Source organism: Sardina pilchardus, chromosome 11 (assembly GCF_963854185.1).
Source record: "Sardina pilchardus chromosome 11, fSarPil1.1, whole genome shotgun sequence".
In the NCBI taxonomy this organism is placed as follows: domain Eukaryota; kingdom Metazoa; phylum Chordata; class Actinopteri; order Clupeiformes; family Clupeidae; genus Sardina; species Sardina pilchardus.
In genome coordinates this window covers 29660610-29680261 of record NC_085004.1, presented here as the reverse complement: position 1 = coordinate 29680261, position 19652 = coordinate 29660610, and the positions used below count along the sequence as shown (strand labels likewise).

Genomic DNA, 19652 nt, shown 5'->3' with positions numbered 1-19652 from the left:
CACTTAATTCCTTTTTCGTAATAACCAGGTCAGCCGGATTCCCAGGAATTAACACTTTCTCAGGTATTCCATTTTCAGAAGAGAGAATTTTGCTGAAAAACCTGTTTAACAACAGTATACCCTGATCATGCCTTAATTCCTTTTTTTTCGTAATAACCAGGTCAGCTTGATTCCCAGGAATGAACACTTTCTCAGGTATTCCTTTTTCAGAGAGAATTTCACAGTAAAACCTGTTTAACAACTGTACTGTATACCCTGATCATTCCTTAAGTGCTGACAGTCACACACACACACACACACACACACACACACACACACACACACACACACACACACACACACACACACTCACCAGCTCTGAGCGCAGTCTCTCCACCTCCTGCGTCTGGTCCGACAGTTTCTCCTCCAGCTCCTCTATCTGCACAGGAGAAGGCCGTCTCTTAGCTACGCACAGTTAAGTCTCTGGGCTCATGCTATAAATGGTGTGGCTCTAGCATCTAGTAAATAATAGTCACGATGTTTTTATATTGAAAAACTCAGTTTTGTCAGTGGATATGTTTCAGCGGCTCTGTATACCTGTGTGCGTAACCCTGTGATAAGTTCCAACGGTTCTCCTTCCAAGCCGTTCAAATCTTGGTCGAGATGGCCTCGCGCGTCCGGTGAAATACTTAAAGATTGAGCCAGTCTTTGTGAAACGGAACAAGGCAACCTCCCTCCTGAAAAGACAGCCACACACACACATAGATCAAATACACTTTACTGTGCATACTGTAGGCAGACAGACATGATCACCTGGATCTTAGTCCAACACTACATTCACTTGTCCCTCACCAGAAGCGCTGCTTTCTTTGTGGTTCTGGTGACGGTCGCGCAGACGGTGTTGATCTCGGAGGTCCTGCGTCTGCTTGTGGTCAGGGCTCACCGTGCCTCGGTGCTCTTTGTCGTGGGCTTGGTGACCACCGCACTGCTGAAGCTGTAATCTCTTACCGGCCTCCTCGCCGCGGAGACGAGCCTGGAACTCACACACCCGCTCCTGCAGAGTCTGTACAGCAACATACACACACACACACACACACACACACACGGTCATGCTGGTATGTTATGTCTTCAAACGGTCCAAACAGATACAGATAAACAGAACATTCAGAATCTTCACATAGGCCTACAAGGAGCACAACTAGATACTAGATACTACGGTAGATGGTTATGGTTAAGGTATTTAGCAAATGCTTTTGCCGAAAGCGATTGTATGTTAAACAATATTTAAATTTAAAGATAAACTATTTTTTAAAAAGATACATGGCAAACACAACCAAACTACATGATGACTAACATATGACATTTACAAAAATCTAAATCTTGTAATGAGTGTAGTGTTGTTAGTTAACCATCAACTAATCTACTATCTACATATCTACATAATCTACTTTCATCTACCATTTCATAATCTACTGATTCAGAGTAGTAGGTCTATGGCTACCAGTGATGTGGCGTTCATGTAAAATCCCTCTTCTTCTTTTAAAGCACAATCAGGTTATGTCATGCAGTATTAACGGAGGGAAATCATGAAGCACATCCCTGCTAACTGTCCCCTACAAACATAGAGTCTGTGAGAGAATTACATATGCAGATGTCCAGGAACAGGACCATGTGACCTTCTGTAGAAATGGCCAAATGAAGCAAAGAAAGATCAAGACAGCAAAGTGAGGGAGAAGAGAGAGAGAGAAAGAGAGAGAGAGAGCGAGAGAGAAAGAGAGAGAGAAAGAGAGAGAGAGAGAGCAAGCGAAAAAGGAAAGAGAGAGAATATATTGAGAGAAATGTCAGATACTTGGACTCATGTGAAATTCACGTGCTCCACAGAGCAAACAGTAAATAATCTGATTTAGATTACCCAGTAATTCCTGACTGCATTACGGGCCACTCATTTGCTTTGCAGGCACAACATCAAGACTGTTACATGCTGACACAAATGTGCTTTTTATCCTGCATAGAAGCTATATGTGATCTGCATCACCTGAAAGCCTCGGCCAATCGTGTGTGTGCGTGGCTGTGACTCACAGAATGCCGCAGTGAGAGCTAACTCGGGTTTAGCTCACACTGAATCTTAATGGCTCAGGGCACAGCCTCTGTCTGGGCTACACAGCGTGGCTCAGAGCACAGCCTCTCTCTGGGCTACACATCATGGCTGCCTTCCTGAGCTCGAACATTCACATTTCTGCTGAACGCAGGATTACAAACATCCATATACTCTGTGTGTGTGTGTGTGTGTGTGAGTGAGAGAGAGAGAGAGTACTAATGTGTGTCTGCCATCAGAATAAAACCTTGAGTGCAGTCTGTCACAAACGATATCGGAAGAGTTTTTAAGCTCAAATGAGTCAGCAGCCCGAGAGGTTCAAGTGCACTATTTTCACAGCCTATTGTGGAGTCACACCTTATGAAAACAGCAAGCCCATGAAATGTGTTCACCTCAAGAGATGGAAGGAAATCTGTGTGGCACTGACCAAGCTCAGCATTTTCTCAGGGGCTTGCATGCCAAAGTCTTGGGTTTAGCATTGTTCTGCTCTGTGTGTGTGTGTGTGTGTGTGTGTGTGTGTGTGTGTGTGTGTGTGTGTGTGTGTGTGTGTGTGTGTGTGTGTGTGTGTGTGTGGGCATGTGATGGCTTTGCTGGTCAGTATTTATGGGCACTAAAGCAACTTGGTCACAGAGGCTTTGTGCTCACACATAACACTAACTGAAAAGGGGCTCTGACAGGTCAGTGACCCCATTAATATCCGCCTGACATGATCGACCGACCGGATACCGAGTCACACGGAGCCGCAACACCCGATAGCAACACCCCGGCAACCCACGGAACCAGCCGAGCAGGCCTGTCCTGAGGCAGAGCGCGGTTGTGGCGGGACGGTCACGGACCTGAATGAGTAGCTGCTGGTTGTCGGTGGCGTGGGTCTCGCTGAGGTCGGAGGGCAGGCAGTGGCGTGGGAAGACGGAGGGTTGCAGCGGCAGGAAGGAGGCGTCCTCCTCACCATCACTCATCAGGAAGTCCACGGAGCTCGCTGCAACAGAGACGCGCAAATGGAATCACACAGAGCAAACACACAAACACACAAAAACAAAAGAGTCGCATACCCATGTCAGTCAGGTGAACTCAACCGTCTTGATATCAACTCAGGCATAAAACAAGACACGCAAGTACATCATCCAAACCAAACACAGACTGACACTCTTACACACACACACACACACACACACACACACACACACATAAACACCTACCTCACCGTCCAAACTCAGTCATCTAACATTAGGCACATGTGTACTCTGTCTCTTTGGCTTAAGCTCAGGATAGAACAATGCTAACCTACCACCCTTATTTTCCAGTCACACTACTCAAGGTCCTCTGGGTGCCATGGCAACTACTGAAGCCTGTTAAGTACACAGATAACAGCCCTCTGTGGGTGACACATTAACCTTGCGCTGCACACCCTGATCGCATTCACCAGTCGACACATGCCTGTCAACACAACAACAACCCCTGCTCTGTGTAGAGTCCTTAAGTCTGCTAGCTGAATCCACAGATTACAGCACCGCTTGCTCAACACGATATGCTCCAGCAGAAAAACCCAGAGGAAATAAATAAGACTGCCCTTACAGGTGAGTCCCAGAGGACGAGGCAGGCAGGCAGGCAGACAGCAGCAGCGGCGGCGACGACAGAGAAATCACAGAGCCTTACCAGCAGCTCGGGGCTGTGCTTGTGTTTGGGCTTTCCGATGACACAGCACTAGCGGTGGCAGTGTGAGACAAACAGGCTCGGGCAGCGCACGCTCAGACCGGCACACGACTTGTCACCGTGTAATTACACGGCAGCGGGCGCCTACACGACTCAGGTCCTCTCCCACTCCTCCCCTTCCTGCCCTCGGAGCTCGTCCACGGCTCCAGGGGGGGGGGACTGTCCACTAGTGTCCTTCCACTGCTCTCTTGCTTCCCTTTCTTCCCCTCCCTCTGTTTCGCTCTCCTGCGGTAGCAAAAATGTCAGCCCTGTTCTGTCTCTGTCACCTTGAACAGTCCTGCAGCAGTGGTGCGCAAACACACAGACACACACTCACAGACACAGACACACACACACACACACACACACACACACACACACACACACACACACACACACACACACAGACACTCAACAATAGTGCCAGTGTTAGAGCCAGGTCTGGCTCTCTAAGTGGATTTAGTTCTCAGTACCTGGCGGGACCAATGTGCTACTCAGTCAGCCAAAACCGTTCCCTCTCTCCCGCTCTCGTTCTCTCATGTGCTCTCATTCCTTTCCTGTCACCAAGACGGAATGTGTTCCTTCCCCTCCTCTCCTCTCATCTCCACTCCTTCCCTTACCACTCCCTCTCCGCGTGAGAAACAGCCCTCCCTTGTCGGCCTGCCCCTCTCTCTCTCTCTCTCTCTCTCTCCCTCCCTCTCTCTCTCATACACACAGCCACTCACTTTCTCTCCCTTCGCAATCTCTGACATTCCAAAAATGTTGCAACACTGGCTTTTGTAAGCAAAGCGGGCCGGCGAGGGTTCCCTCACCGTCCAATGAGACGTCTTTCTTCCAGAGGTCCTGCAGGCAGGGGGCGTGGCCAAGGTCCCAGGTCTTGCGTGTGCCGAACATGACCGCAGGGCCGAATGGAGCGGACTGCTGGACCGGCTGGATAGAGGAAGAGAGAGAGGAAGAAAAAAAGAAAGAAAGAAAAAGAGATCCAAATGGTTAATTGTGGCCAGTATTGATTTATGTGAATTGCGGAGATAAAGCTTTGTTTGTTTGAACTTTGAAACTTTAAAAGAAGCTAAAGCTTAATTGTTGCCAGTCCAATCTGTGGTGGCATCTTAACTGGGCTTCATTCGTCTGACAAACCAAAATGGAATGTTGTTAAGAGCACTGTGCTTCAACCGTGCTCCAACTGTGCTCTCTTGATGGTGAATATTTTACAATGCTCTGTTTGGTGGGAGCTCACTTAAAATATGACAACGTAAAGTTATTTCAGGAAGTGAACATGGGAGGCTGGGGGGGTTGGCAATTGAACCAGGTCAGAACACCCTGAGAAGATGAAGAAAAGCCTTCACAGCACTGCATCACCTACAATAAGACGCCAGAAGACGCCAGTTAACACGTTTTAGCAGTGCCAGTCAATGGGATGGTGCCGTTTGAAAGGTTTGTGCATGATTCTTAGCTAATTAGCTAACTATTTTTTAGTCCCAAACTCCATACTACTAAATATACTCCAAACTTCAAAATAAGGCAACTAATGTACCACAAATGCCCCACAGGATTGCATAGGGAGATAGATAGATAGATAGATAGATAGATACTTTATTGATCCCCAAGGGCGAATTCAAGAGAGATTGCTATAAGGAGATGTTGTAAAACTGCTTTCCCGTTCAACGGGTGGTCAGTGCCGAGGCCAGCCAAATGAGCAGTGAGATTAAGAGGGCAGGGTCCATGGCTCCGTATAAAAGTTGGACTAACTGGATTACAGGGATGGGTGGGACGCGGTGGTGGCGCTGCAAAGAAGCCGATTACTTTTTACACAGACAGACAAGACAAGACAAGACGAGAGAAGACAGGAGAAGACGGGATAGAGGCCCTGATAAAACCACTAATTCTCTTCATCACACTGCTCAGCTCAGCTCAGCTCTGTCTCTCTCTCTCTGTCTGTCACACACACGTGAGTATGCACGCGTATACCACACACACAGACACAGCCACACATACACACACACACCTTAATTAGTGAGTGCACAGTCCATCTCTAATGAATTTAAGTTTGGCAGACAAGTTTATTGGCCAATATAAGAAACAATCTATTCATTGTATCTCCGTCCATTTTGAGTTGCAGTGCCAAACAAACATGTCACTGCCAAGCATTAGACACACACACACACAACTGTCCACTCCAGGAGTCATCAGTTAAAAGTCATGTCTGTTTACAGTGAGTGTGTATCAGGATGTCACTTCACTAACCCCATCTGTAGTTGGGCTTTGGGAGCACAACCTGTTCTGGCCAGATAACCCGCTTTACCCTGTCAGGACCTCAACAAACTCCTTGGCTGGGGTGATCACACTCTGCCCACGTGAATGTGCGTGACAGTGTGTGTAAGAGTGTGTGAGTGTGTGTGTGTGTGTGTGTGTGTGTGTGCACTTACAATCCTGTAATTGAGTGTATATTATTCATGTCCATAAAGGCAAAATGTCCATTTCGATGACTCCCAAGATGATTAATGCACTGGACACAAAATCTGAGAAACAGGCAACCCTAAAGTCTTCCCCTCCCCTAGCCTAGCTTTCCCCAAGTGTCATATTAGCTTAAACCCCAATCAATACATCTTATCAATACAGCTCACGCTCACTCCAGACTGAGAAAATAGCTAAAGGGACACAGGCATTGATCATGACCTGTTGTACTACAGTATGCAGCACGGCAGAACTGTCTTAAATTACACAACAGAACATTCCAGAACCACAAACCATTAAACATCATAACACAAGTGTCCAGCAAAAACGATGCAGATATCACACACACAAACACACACACACACACACACACACACACACACACGATCAGTACCCTTTGTCCTGAGGTCCTACGCTCTGGCCGGTGGAGGAAGCGTTCGCGTTCATAGTCTCGCTCCAGGAGGCTCTTGTTGACCAGTGAGCCGACCCATCCCAACATCTTAACTCCCGCACCACAGTCGCCCCTCACTCCTCAACACAACCGCTGACCGCAACCACCATAACGCCGCAAGGTTTCCATGCCGGACGAGTCCAACGACACGAGCACTGCGCGGCGCAGGTGGAGGCAAATCGAGGACGCCTAACCAGGAGGTGGAGGAAGAGGAGGAAGAGGAGGAAGAGGAGCAGCGACTCTACACTGTCTAAGGTGCACTGGGCCGCCCGGGACTCTCCAGCCTGTACTAATCCCCTTAAGCCAGTCAGCAGATGGCCTTCTTCCCTCAGACTGCATCCTGTGACGTGGAACACTTGGGCACACTCGGACAGTCTGTGCTGGTCAGTCATGTCTCTCTGGTCATCTGACCTCTGACAGAGACTAAGAACCAGACATTGGCACATAGTTGACTTCACTCCGGCCAGCTATTTTTATGTAGAGGACACATACCATCACTAAAAATGCCTGCACTGATAATATTGAGCTGCAATAATTCTATATAACCAACAGATAAATGGTAAGGTTAATGACAGCAGAAGAAATGAGATCAGTGAGAGTTCAGTTTTCATTAACGCTCATTTTCACCTTAGGCCACTAGGGGGAAGCGTAGGTCTCTACAGCTGGTAAAAAAAAAAGAAAACAGGCCTAATGGGACTAATCGGCCTGTTTACCAAGGGTTTCGTGAGAACACATGCAGCTGTGCTCTCTCTTTCTTAAGATGCACACACACACACACACACACACGCTACTGTGCACAAGTCAAGTGCCCGATCTGTGTGCGACATCCATGGGTAAACAAGCCCATGGATGGATTAGATTTCATTCCCCTCTGCAAAATATCGGACAATGCTGCGACCTCCCCAGCGCTATCCATGTCAGTAGAGATGAGAGCTCTTTTTGTTTGGGTCTGAATGTATGCAGTGGGAAGAGGCCAGGGGTCCAGCCACCCAAATGAGGATCTAATTCCAGAGACTTCCTAATGAGGAGACACAGTACTCAAAATATCTTCCATAGAAAGGCATGGAATTAGTTCATAATGGCAATATGGCGGTCGTATATCCTGCCCCTTCCTGTAATGTAAGTAACTAACTGCACTGCTGGAAACAGCATAAGTCACCTGATCTTCATTTACAGACTTTATAATGAGACTCCCAAGAATCCTCCATAGAAATGTATGGGGTTTGTCCGTAATGCCAATATGGCAGTTGTCTATACATATCTTGCCGTTCCGCAGCCATAAATCGAGATGTGAATACATCATGCCAATCATGTGGTGTGATCCACTGGAGTGAGTTTGGGGTCACGAAGCCTTACACACGCACAGTTATTCACCAAATAGATGCCTGATGAGGGTCCAAAGTGCATTGCAATATGGCCGCCGGGTGGAGGGACTTGCCTAAAAGGAGTCTGCTTATTCAATTACATTAACAGACTACAAGCTCCTCTGCCTCTGTGTAAACTGCATCAGACATAGAGGGGTCCGCTAACAGGATCTGCTTTTAAACGGGTACCAGTCTCCTTCTCCAGCACTTTCTCTTCTCTCACTCTCCTCTCACTCTCACTCTCCCTCCCTCCTGTGTGAGAATCCTCTGATCATCTTCATGGGTGTAAAAATGCTCGTCTCCCGAGACGACGATTGAATCTCATTAGCCCACTTCTGTTATCCCTCTCCCTCTCTTCCGCTCTCTCTCCCAGTTTCACCCAGTACCCCTCCGCACACTACAGACACACGCAGCCAATCGACACCTTCACGCTGAGCGCGCTCACTCCGTCCGCGCCAAGGATGTGACAGCCCTCACACGCTCACGCCTGACTGGATCTCTCCTCTCTCCAGGACTTCGTCCCGGCCTGGCCCGAGCGAGGCAGTCGGGCGGGCTACAGATCCGCACGGAGCGAGAGCACGGGACAGGAAACGCATCAGACGCATCGCTTTAAATTCATAATGCGCTAAGCTGCACTGCCGCGGCCGCAGGTTCGCGTGCTATTCTTGGCCCGCTGGTCGTAATAAGTGCATGAGCTTTGCCAATCTGCAGTATTGCATGATAATTCTGTTTGCCTGGAGGGAGTAGTCACATATTGCAGCCTTGCCCACACAATTACAGCCATATTCTGCAGCACTACAGGCATCCATGGGACTGATTGAGAGAAATGATGGAGAGCATGAGAGGAGATAATATAATGATATGGCACTAAGAGTGTTGGAGTGCTGTTTTTCTCGTGGTCTGAGGAACATGAGAGGGGCACTGATGACCCACCAGAGAGCCATTTGCTGACAAAGACCACTTCATTTCCCCCACCACCACCACTATGAATAATTTAATTTAATAATTTAATAATTTAATAATTTAAAAAGGCACCCAGTCTAACACACACACACACACACACACACACACACATACAGACCCACACACAGGCACACACACACACAGTCTGTCACTGGATGACAGTATAATGGATCCTGTGGTCAGACAGTCTGTCGATGCCTGCTACTGTCCCACTCACCTAGTCTTCTCCATCACTAACACCCACCCAGACACATGTAGAGAGACACAGACACACCTGTCTACAGCCCATTCCATTCCTTTCAGACAGACCTTAGCCTGTCAAAATAACAATTCCAATGATTCCGTTTCTGCACCGTAAGAACATTTAAATATTGCAGTCTCCCCATCCCCCCCTTCTCCCATAGAGAGAGAAGCATATCCGCTCCTCTCTCTCTCTCTCTCTCTCTGCCGCTCAGGCAGGGTTAAATCTCTCCCTTCCCCTCTAGCATAAACACTGAGCCTTCTGTGTCAACATCTGCCGGTGGGTGCCGGATCTCTCAACAACCTTAAATACCTCTGGACAAAAATATGCACACAATGTCCTGGGCCCACACAGCCACACAGTCACACACCAGCAGCAATGGTGTGCCCTCTGTACAAAGACACCAGTGGAGTGCTGATACGGGTAGGTATGTTGTTGCTTGGGGATGCTGGAGATTAAGATCGGACGGTAAGCCCAACATCAGCTTAGCCCGGGAACATGAACACGGCAGCTGTGATCTTATTGAGACAATGGCCGCACAGCACCATAAATGGAGATGAAAGATGACAGAGCGAGAGGGGATGCGAGAGACTGTTCTTGCTCATGCACACACACGACACACACAGACGTTCTTCTCCCTTTAGTGTACTCACCTCCTAGCCTGCGGTCCCATGGCCCTGATCATCCCTGCATCGTCGTGGCTTCGGTCTTTAACGAGCACTTGGAGCACACACACACACACACCCTCCTGCAGAGCCAAAGGCTCCCGCTGCAAGCGACGTGTATACGCCAACCAGCTCTTCCCTTTCTCCCTCTCGATCCCTCGCTCACAGACTCTCTCCCTCGCTCATAAGCGCATTCCTCTTTTAGATGGCTCTCCCCTCACACACGGTGACACCAACACTCTGCTCGCGCTCAGTTCCTTAGTAACGGTGGAATCTGAGCCAGCATCGCAGCCCCCCCTCCTCTCCTGCATCCCCCCTCCTCCTCCTCCTTTCCCCCTCTGCTCCCTCTCTCCTCCCCACCCCTCTCTCTCTCTCGCTCTTCTATTTCCCTCTCTCGCCACCAGTGAAATAAATATTTCAGCCACAAATCAAGCGTAGCGCTGCTCCCCCCAGTCTTCCTATGGCACTGGTTATGTGTGAGTGACTGGTGTTCTGTGTAGGCATCCCAGTTAGCCCCTCCTACTGCCTGAAATATTAACAACAGCCCTCACTACTGTGTCTCTGTTTGTGTGTGTGTGTGTGTGTGTGTGTGTGTGTGTGTGTGTGTAATTCCATACTAACGGGTGTAAAATTCACTGCTCCTCCCACTTAGCCTACTGTTCCATAAAAAGAACACCATTGTGAAGAAGATGGCCCAGAAAGCAGTAGAGTAAAAAGCCCAGTGCTTTCAGGCCAGCAGGCGCCCTCCACCAATCCCCTTTGTGGCAATGTGGCTCAACACAAAAGATGTCTCTCTCCAATGGCCAGTAATAGAGGTTTGTGGCAAGAGCTGTGGTATCTGAGACTAGTACAGATGATTTGTATTGACATGCGCTTTGACAAAGTGGCGTTCCATTGACTGATGAAGCCCTGCTCACATTCAGAGCTGATACACTGACACCATTCTTCAGCTCGGATACCAAACACTAGTACGAGAACAGAGTCTCTCTATCTCTGTCTATGTCTCGGTTTCTCTCTGAGGGCCTGCGGGGGAAACTTGGTGTCTGTGTAAGAGACATCAAACAGTGTGCTTTATTGGGAATAGTTTATTGCATTCACTCCCTCCCTGCACTACATGAGGGTGGCAAACCAGTCATGGCTGCCAGAATAGTATGACTCTGTATTCACCATAATTTCAATCAAATGCTGTCAGTGTGAAAAAAAATATTGTCAACACATAACAAATGCTAAAATGAAAACCCAATCCTTATCAATAGAGTGAACCTTAGCCTATAAACACTCACCACCCCGTCAAGTCAACAAACTTGAATGAAAATTGTTATGGGAATGGGAATGTTACAATTATTTTACTTACAAAATATATGACACTTCAAAAACCAAATCAAAACCTTTGTACCACATAGTCATAGCACGGTATCTTGACTGATTTCTGACCATAATAAAACACCATGGATATATAATGTTCAGGTAGGGTCAAGTCCAACGGAAGTAATTACATCAACAGGGTTTTCATCCCCGAGGTGTGCGTCATGAATGACAATCAGTCTGGACTGAAGGAGTATGTGTGTGTGTGTGTGTGTGTGTGTGTGTGTGTGTGTGTGTCAGTGTGTGTGTGACAGATAGTGAAGGTGCGTGGACAGCTGTGGGTTGATGATGCATCCAGGTTTGGGTCAAGGGCCAAATGGATGGCCCGAGTTAAAGTGGGATTAGATGGAGAGAGAGAGAGTGAGAGAGAGAGAGGAAGAGGGAAAAAGAGAGAGAGTGTGAGAGAAGGGTCTCGGTTGGGGGTGAGATGGATGGAGAGACAGAGATTAACGAAGCCCTGCTTACATAACCAATGATCCAGCGATCTGGGTCTGTTTACTGTGGTGGCACGCTAACAGGATTTTCACAGGAGACTGTGAAACAGGACAGCACTCAACCCAATGACTAGTACATCTTTCTCCTCAAGGACAAAACGGTCAACATCAAATGATTTCATGGACAGATCCAGGGAGGAATGAATGTGCCAATAATATGCAACATGCTTACATGAACGCTTACATCACACACACAAAGAAGTCAAAATCACACACACAAAATCTAGCTAGCTGCTCCACAAACTTAAAGCATGAAGATGGAATGAGCAAACACCATATACAGTAGTTTCTATATGATTTAAATGTTTTTCTTTGCATACTAAGTTTCAAGCCGATATTGGCTCCTCCTCAGACCTTAAAATGTTATTCTGTAAAAATATTTGTCAAAATCATATGGGAACTATATGGGGTACTGTTCGTTACATATCTTCAGTGCTATCACCACCACACTATCCATAGCTACAATTCTCCTAGAATATATCAGCATGAAATACCTGACCAAATTCATGAAGAATGTTGAACATACTGACTGTGGTAGAGCAGAATTTGGATACAGAAATGCTTCCGCAAACCTTAGATGACATCAAGCCATCTGTAGTTCTGATCAATAATAAATCAGCAATAAATTATTAAATTACAGCAACCTGTTCACAGTGGGTTAATGGAGGGGTTGCTGCTAAAACCAGACAGAGATCAGAAAAAGCATTTCAGGTGAGCTACTATGCACCGATGTCTTCAGCCCTTATTCAATAGATTTTTACAGAGGAATTCAACATACAACAGTACAAAATGTAGAAGTAACGCTATATAATGTAGTAAAAGCCAATGGCCACGGTAGTGAACCTGCTCTCTCAGTACTAGAAACATCCTATCTACCACAAATACTCGGTGTACGGAGGTATCCATCCCTTTCTCTGGTTCCTAGCCATCTGCTAGCCTACTGGATGCTCCTACATTCTCGTTCGCTCACCTGGACTGTCTTGCAGCTGGTGGACACTTCGTCCTTGCCGTTGTGGGGAATCTCCTTGCGCTGCCCATGCTGACGCATCTCAGAGCACTGATAGACCACACAGCCGCAGGGTCTCTGCGATACAGATATACCACCCTGTGCCGATCCCAAGCCTCCATGCCTGGGGGGCTTGGCCTTCTGCCCGTGCCCAGGCTGCGCTGTCTCATCTCTGGACTGCTTGGGCCCCTCTTCGGCCCCCGGTTCACCTGGATCCAGGGCCCTGGGTCTCTTGAATAGGTTATGGAGGGTCAGCAGCACCAGGGTGCAGAGCACGTACATGATCTCGCACACACAAATGGACTTCCCTTCCTCCTAGACACACTCAGTCAGAAGAAGCAGGCAGAGGACGCAGTGCAGGCATTCTGAGGGTCTCAGCTTCCAGTTTGGGAATCCCAAGAGAAGCGTTCCAAAATCAGCTCTCAGTGAACAGACTCCGTTACCACAACACACACCACATGGACACGACCAGAAAGCATTCTGGCAGTCAGTCCACACGTCCTTATCGACGGTCTACAGCAAGTAAAACCTCTTCACTTTCAGTTTCCAAAATCTCCGAAATAACCAAAAACAAAACAAAGCTTCAAAAATAATGTCTTAACTCTCCCTAACAGTGTACTGCATACACATGAATCACAATCATTAAAAAAAAAAGAAAAAAGAAATTAGACAGCAGAGTGTTGACTCTCTTCTCTGCAATCCACAGACTAACTGTATGTGTAGTCTGTCAGACAAGGGTAGTGTTCTAATGCCAATTTAAACTGATAATCCTTCGGCGCTCAGCAAATGAGATGGCTTCCTGCTTCTCTCTCCCATTCACTCTTTGTGTTCGGGTTTCAGACAACACCTGTTTTATATAAGGAGTTTGCTTCAGTCACCTTTGACTAACAGAGCCTCACCCATCTTCTTGATAAACTACAGTATAAATCTCTTGTTAGCAGTCACGTACACACTCCCATAAAAAGATAAAAGTTCCACCCAGGGCAATCTCTGCCCTGTGACTGCAGTCAAAATAAAACCAAAATCAAACAACTTCGATATAGAAATTGCTTTTCTATAGAAATCTCCTTTGGGGAAAAAAATATCACCAATGTGTCAATAATCCTCTTCCTGCAGCCTAGTGCAGTGCAAATCAAACAGGTTGGTGCGTTTACAGCTCTGCTCTGCTTCCTCCAAGTGACTCAGGGAGAGTCCCGCTTCAGTCCCGTCCCATGGCTCTCAAAGGTTTCCTGTACCAACGCTGGGGAAAAACACCACAAACTCACTGCCCACCTTGGGGGTTTGTCTGCGAGTGCCCCCAAAAATTCCTGGGTAAAAAAAAAAAAAAAAAAGAACGACACAACTCGTCCCGCTCCCGCTCTCCTTGCCCATCTGTCAGGACAAGCGCTCAGTTAATGCAGGATCATGAATGCCCCTCCATGCTGATGATGTAATATTTTTTTATATGCCTTCATGTAATATGAAAAGAAAATCAACTAAATCTGCGGATGCATCTGCTTAGATGTGCAGCAGCGGAGGGATGCCATGCCAGGCTGTGATTGGTGGTCACCATGGTGAGACCAGACGACCTCATTATTCCGTGTCCTGAATGCCTCAGCCCGTTACCTCGCTGCGTGACCGTCCAGCGTAAAGGCACCGGCAGCAGAGCGGTGCACCATGGGAATGCTCCCCAGCGTGAACATGCCAAAGGTGATAAGTGTGGTTCAATGATGATCGGCCTCGGCCACAACGGGGACTTTTGTGCAGCTCGGGCCTCAGCTCTCCATGCTAACATCATGGCTAAAGCCCCCATAAGGAAATTCTGTCAGTGAGGGGACAATGGAGTCTCCTTCCAGCTCATTAGGTGCTTTGGACCAGAGACAGAGGGGGACAAGAAAAGGCAGGGTGAGAACCGGCTATGCAGAGGGGTAGCCAAAAGTCCAAAGGCAGAGCCTCATACTTCCAATCAGGTCATACTGTGATCACACAACACACACTAACAACTTTGATTCTACAGTAGGCCCTGCCTGGTGGAGTGTAAACATTACACCTTTGGGTGGATGAAACATAACAAGGAAGTTAACAGCCTACGGTATGAAATCGAAAGGCAGTGGCACCCAGACATAAAAGTTGGTTCCAGAGAAAATTCCATGATTAATCATTAATGCAGTTCAATATCAAAACTAAATCAAAGTTCAATTTACAAGAGGAAAAACCATGTTTAACCCCATGACCTCATTCACTGAAAGGATCAATACATGGTTTGTGTTTAACTCTAAGGGAATGTGCTTTTGGACACTTAATTGTTCCACTACACCCTTATTATTGTATTTCTGCCATCAGTGGCCACAGCTGACTCACTTGCACCTCTATTTAAGACACCTGACTGCATTAAAGGTGTTTGTATTCCTCTTGGTCTGTATGTTTGGTCACACAAGAGAAAGATGGGTCTCTATTTAAAAAGCTAAGACCACCGTGCTTAATCGGCTTACCACTGAAATATGCAAGTCTTCACGTTTGGCCATTGACTTAAGGATTTAAGCCTGTCGACTCATTCAAAACATGCCCTCAGCAGAGTGTCACAACAAGAGTGAATCACTGTGTGTGTATGAGAGCAAGAGCGAGAGAGAGAGAGAGACACTGGAGCATATAATGTCATCTGACTGTCCACTCCACTGCCCACAGTACACTAACTATACACACCCATCCCACAACTCCCTCTGTAGGCTATTTCAGGCATAAATTATAGTGTTCCACGAAGAGCAGGAAATAATGGTAACAGTAAAACATGGGGTTGATGACAGACAGCAGTATGTCATGTTGTGAAAGAAGGATCACAGAAACTGCCTGAGGAGAGAGAATATAAGTAGGAGAGAGAAAGAAGTAGTCTACAAGATATGCAATACAGCATAGAAGGGTGAAATGCAGGAGAGATTACAATATGTGGATGAAATGCACTGCGAAATGCATGTGTTGTTACGTTGTTTTTCCTGGAGCACTAAGGAAACAAACAAAGCATTTTAGGGTGGGCTGGGAATTACTACACACAACCCTGTCCCTAACATAAAAAACAGTCATGGGGCTGGAGACATGAGGTGCAACATCTGGTATACACATGTTCCAGTAAAAGTCCTATTCGCCTGAGGTCTCTCACTAATGCAAATTTAGCTGATCTAGACAGACAACAAAATAAAAACAGTAGGCCTCATAGACAAACTTCTTTCAATCCAAAAGGATGCCAAAACTAAACAGCTTTACTGAGCCAACACCATTCCTTTTTTCTTGGACAGTGAAAACTATGAGTAATGACCCAAGCCATTCTCAAACAGCTGCCACGATGCGTTTCTACAGTACAATCTGACATTGGAGAGGTTACTGTGTATCATCGTGTATGCTACTTAGACAGAATCAAAAGCCTGAAAGGGATAACACGCCCTCTGCTGTTTGTGTCTATGCGTGTTCACTCGTCACGGTCTGTTTTCAATCAGTTTTACATAACATGTTTCATGAACACGTGGTAAAGAACGCGTCTATTTCAAAGAGGGAGTTTTGGGAACATACTGCACTTTCTGAGAGTAAACATCCGGATTGATTTTGGCTACAAGATCGATCAGTATGCAGAGCTCTGACCCACAGTAGGTAAAAAGCATAGGTAGGAGGGAAGTGGCAGGCTTCTGGATACAACCACACATTTCTAGACGTTAGTTTCAATGACAGAAAAACATAAGCATCGACACCTCATATACAGCTGTTTGTCTCAGTAGGCCAATTATTTACTTATGTCTGATATTGATTTGATATTGCAGGCCACTCACGTTTCTGTGAAATTCCATAGCCTGTCAGCGCTTGGTAAGAATAGCCTAATCGGAACGACTGGAACAACCAGTGTGGTGTTTGTGTTTGATGTCATGCTGATGTATTTATCGTGGGTATGCATAAGGAAAGTTGTGGGCCCCACTGGTTGTATTCTGTTTTGTTAGTTCTGCCTTTAGACTCCATACACGGGGCCCATTCCATAGAAAACAACTGGTAAGCATAAAAAACAACAGTGGTTCTGTCAAAAGTCAGCATGAACCATGTCGAGCTTTCTACAACCTCACCAGAGCGCAAATAAAAGCAGCCGACGCGTTATCATGTGGTAGCCTAACGCCGATTTCTTGTTGGCTCGTCTCTTGTACACCTTTATAAATGTGATGTGCTGTTTCAGATATAATTGTAGCAAGATCATCTCGCCTGGTTCCACTATGCCATTATTCCGAAATGAGTCGTCTCAGTCTACATCACTTGAGTATTTTTAGAACATCCGCCTGACAGACCGCTCTTTTTTGGGGCACACCCGAAACGCCGACTTTTTCAAATATGGCTTAAAGTTATTCGTTTTTCAATATCTTGCATTCAACAAATAAATGGCTTAAGAAGAAGTTCATACATTAACCTCAAGATTCATTTGAAGTAGCTCAGTAAGTCTAGGGGAGCAGAGTAAGTCACAGTTTGGAATCTCAGTCTGAAGTCTTAATTTCCCATTTCCTCTCCCGAGAAGACTTCAGTAAAGCACCCACGCCAGAAAAGACTGAGCATGGCTTTTCACATTAGGCTAAATGTGATTAAAGATGCCGCTAGATGCTGCTGTCCATTATTCAATGGATACACATTTCTGCTTTGGAAATTAAAGCAAAACGAGGCCTTGCCCTTTAAGTAGTAACTGGTGTCTTGGATGACTGAATAAATCTATTTAAGAAATGACATGAAACGTAAACTTTTGTCTGTCTATGAGATTGAGTAGGCTATATCTTAAGAAGACATTTGTTCATGCGAGCTACGACAAATAGTTGTCTAGGCTAAAATCAAAGTAGCTTAAGCACTTACTTGAGGGCCAGCACGCTAAACTTCTCGTGAGTCCTGGCTTTTTCCACTTCGTTGACGTAAACTCCAGACAATAAAATGAACCGTTTTCGAAAAGAAAGAAACAAAAAAAAAGTTATCAAAATCCTAGTGTCACGATCACTTAAACGCGACAGTGTCTTGCCAGGCTTTAGAGTGTGATTGTTTTTCAATCATGACAATAAAACATGTGAAAGACAGGCCGGGGACGGAGACAGAAGGAGAAATGTGTGTACCCCGCCGCGCGCACAGCTGACTGAAGTCAGAAATAGTGACGTATACCATCAAGTGAAAAATGAGGAGCGAGGTGGGATCTCTGATCCCGAACATCAGTGGTCTTGTATTCAGATTTGCAAATAAATAAAAGCTGGTTATTTTACAGACATCTCGCAGTAACATCTTCGCTGGCAGATGAAATATCGATAGTCAGCCAACTTAATTCTCACACATAGTGTTTCACTCTCAGTCAAGGTTTGTTTTTTTTATCACAGTATAGTGCAGTAACAATGTAGACTATCTCTTTTTCACATTTTAAACTATACATTTTGGCTAAATGATCAATCTTAACAGTCTTGGTAAAGTCATGGATTTACAGTGAATGCTAGATAAGTTTTTGATTTCTTTGTAGGCCTACACTCAAATGCCTCCTGACAGAAAAAGCAATACAGGAACATTGTACTTTAATTCTATGTATTCACCACTATGTATCTATAGTCACAAATTCCCCACAACTAGTGAGATTTTAAGAACTTTTAGGGATTTTAGAGACTGTTTAGCTATTCTACATTCCCTGTAACCACTACAAACTCTGGGTTTACACACCTCTAACAGACATCTAATTGGACTGGCACCAGTGTTTACCATTTTGCCAATTTACGTTTTGAAATGTATTGTCTAGTTGATGTAATTCAATACAAGCAAACATTGTCTCCGTGTATGAATTACACCCTTTCATTTCAGTATAAAAATCATCCCTAATTGTCTTTTTCAATATCTACAGCACATATCCACTAAATGAGCGCAGACTGAAAGTTGGCTGGGCTAAGGGCCTATCGGGTGTGCACCGTCTGCACTTCTTCTGAATCACTGCGTTTTCTCTCACTTCCTCCCTTTCGTTTGTTAGAGGGAATTACAAACAATGTGGACCTCAAGTCATCCTGTCCTCTTCCTGTGGGTCATTCTCTGAGAAACCGCGCTGTTCGTTCTCCCTCTCCAACACAGAGACTCAGTTGTTTATTTGAAAAAGTGTTATTTAGGAATTTAATTGAATATAGAAAACCCTTGCAGTCAGATGCTGTAGCCTAATATAAATAATAACAATTGTATTGTAGCAATGTATTATTTATTTATTTCCATTTGAGGCATACAAAATGACCTTTCAGTAGCCCATGCTTTACAGTGAACTGACCTGAATACTCAGTGAGAGACAAAATCACTGTGAATGATCGGCGATCCTGTGACTGGCTAGAGAGAATGTACAGGGACAGATCACAGGCCATTGATTCTCACTCGCATAGTGGAAAACATTTGACTGAACTAACATCCTGTTCCATATCTGCCGTTGTCCTAATGGCATTGTCCTCTACTCAGTAGCCACTAGGACATCTCTAGAACTCAGGAACACAACAACAAATAGTGTAGTATAATACTGTATCATTTCTATGAGCCTCTTAAACACTGATTACAACTGGTGACTGACAGAGATGCATACAATCACAATTCTATACAAACTCTCTGGGAGGAGTTGTAAAGTGATTGATACCTCTCTGTGATGCATATCTATATCATGTGTGCACACATAGTGTGTGAGTGCGTGCATGTGAGTGCAGATCAGTTTTGTGCCGTGAGAAGAGTGTTTGCTTTTAGTGTTGTGTGCATTTAGGCCTAATTGTTGGTCAGTAAAGGGTACAGCGAAGGCCATAGTGAAGCTGACACATGTCTCTAGGGCTGTGGCAGTCGAATAAAAAGCAGAGCAGTAGACCTGGAGTTAGAGCATGGGCAAGTTATCGATCCTGGGCACTCT

The 19652-nt window shown here is 45.8% G+C and overlaps 1 protein-coding gene across 6 annotated transcripts in view; it reads right to left on the bottom strand.

Moving 5' to 3' along the window:
* Positions 1 to 17862, bottom strand: part of kifc3 (kinesin family member C3) — a 31531-nt gene extending 13669 nt beyond the window's left edge. Inside the window, exons 1-6 of one of the 6 annotated variants that reach the window (XM_062548531.1) lie at positions 17615 to 17862; positions 4579 to 4696; positions 2911 to 3053; positions 832 to 1042; positions 577 to 716; positions 353 to 418 (exon numbers count right to left, since the gene is read on the bottom strand). In XM_062548531.1, coding sequence (XP_062404515.1) covers positions 353 to 418; positions 577 to 716; positions 832 to 1042; positions 2911 to 3053; positions 4579 to 4660 — 642 coding nt within the window. In that variant the 5' untranslated portion in view covers positions 4661 to 4696; positions 17615 to 17862. Of the gene's footprint in view, positions 1 to 352; positions 419 to 576; positions 717 to 831; positions 1043 to 2910; positions 3054 to 3649; positions 3999 to 4239; positions 4414 to 4578; positions 4697 to 9892; positions 10066 to 16563; positions 16624 to 17614 lie in introns of those variants that run through there. The other 5 variants (XM_062548529.1, XM_062548530.1, XM_062548532.1 and 2 more) reach the window with 5 other exon arrangements.
* Positions 17863 to 19652: the final 1790 nt, after the last annotated feature.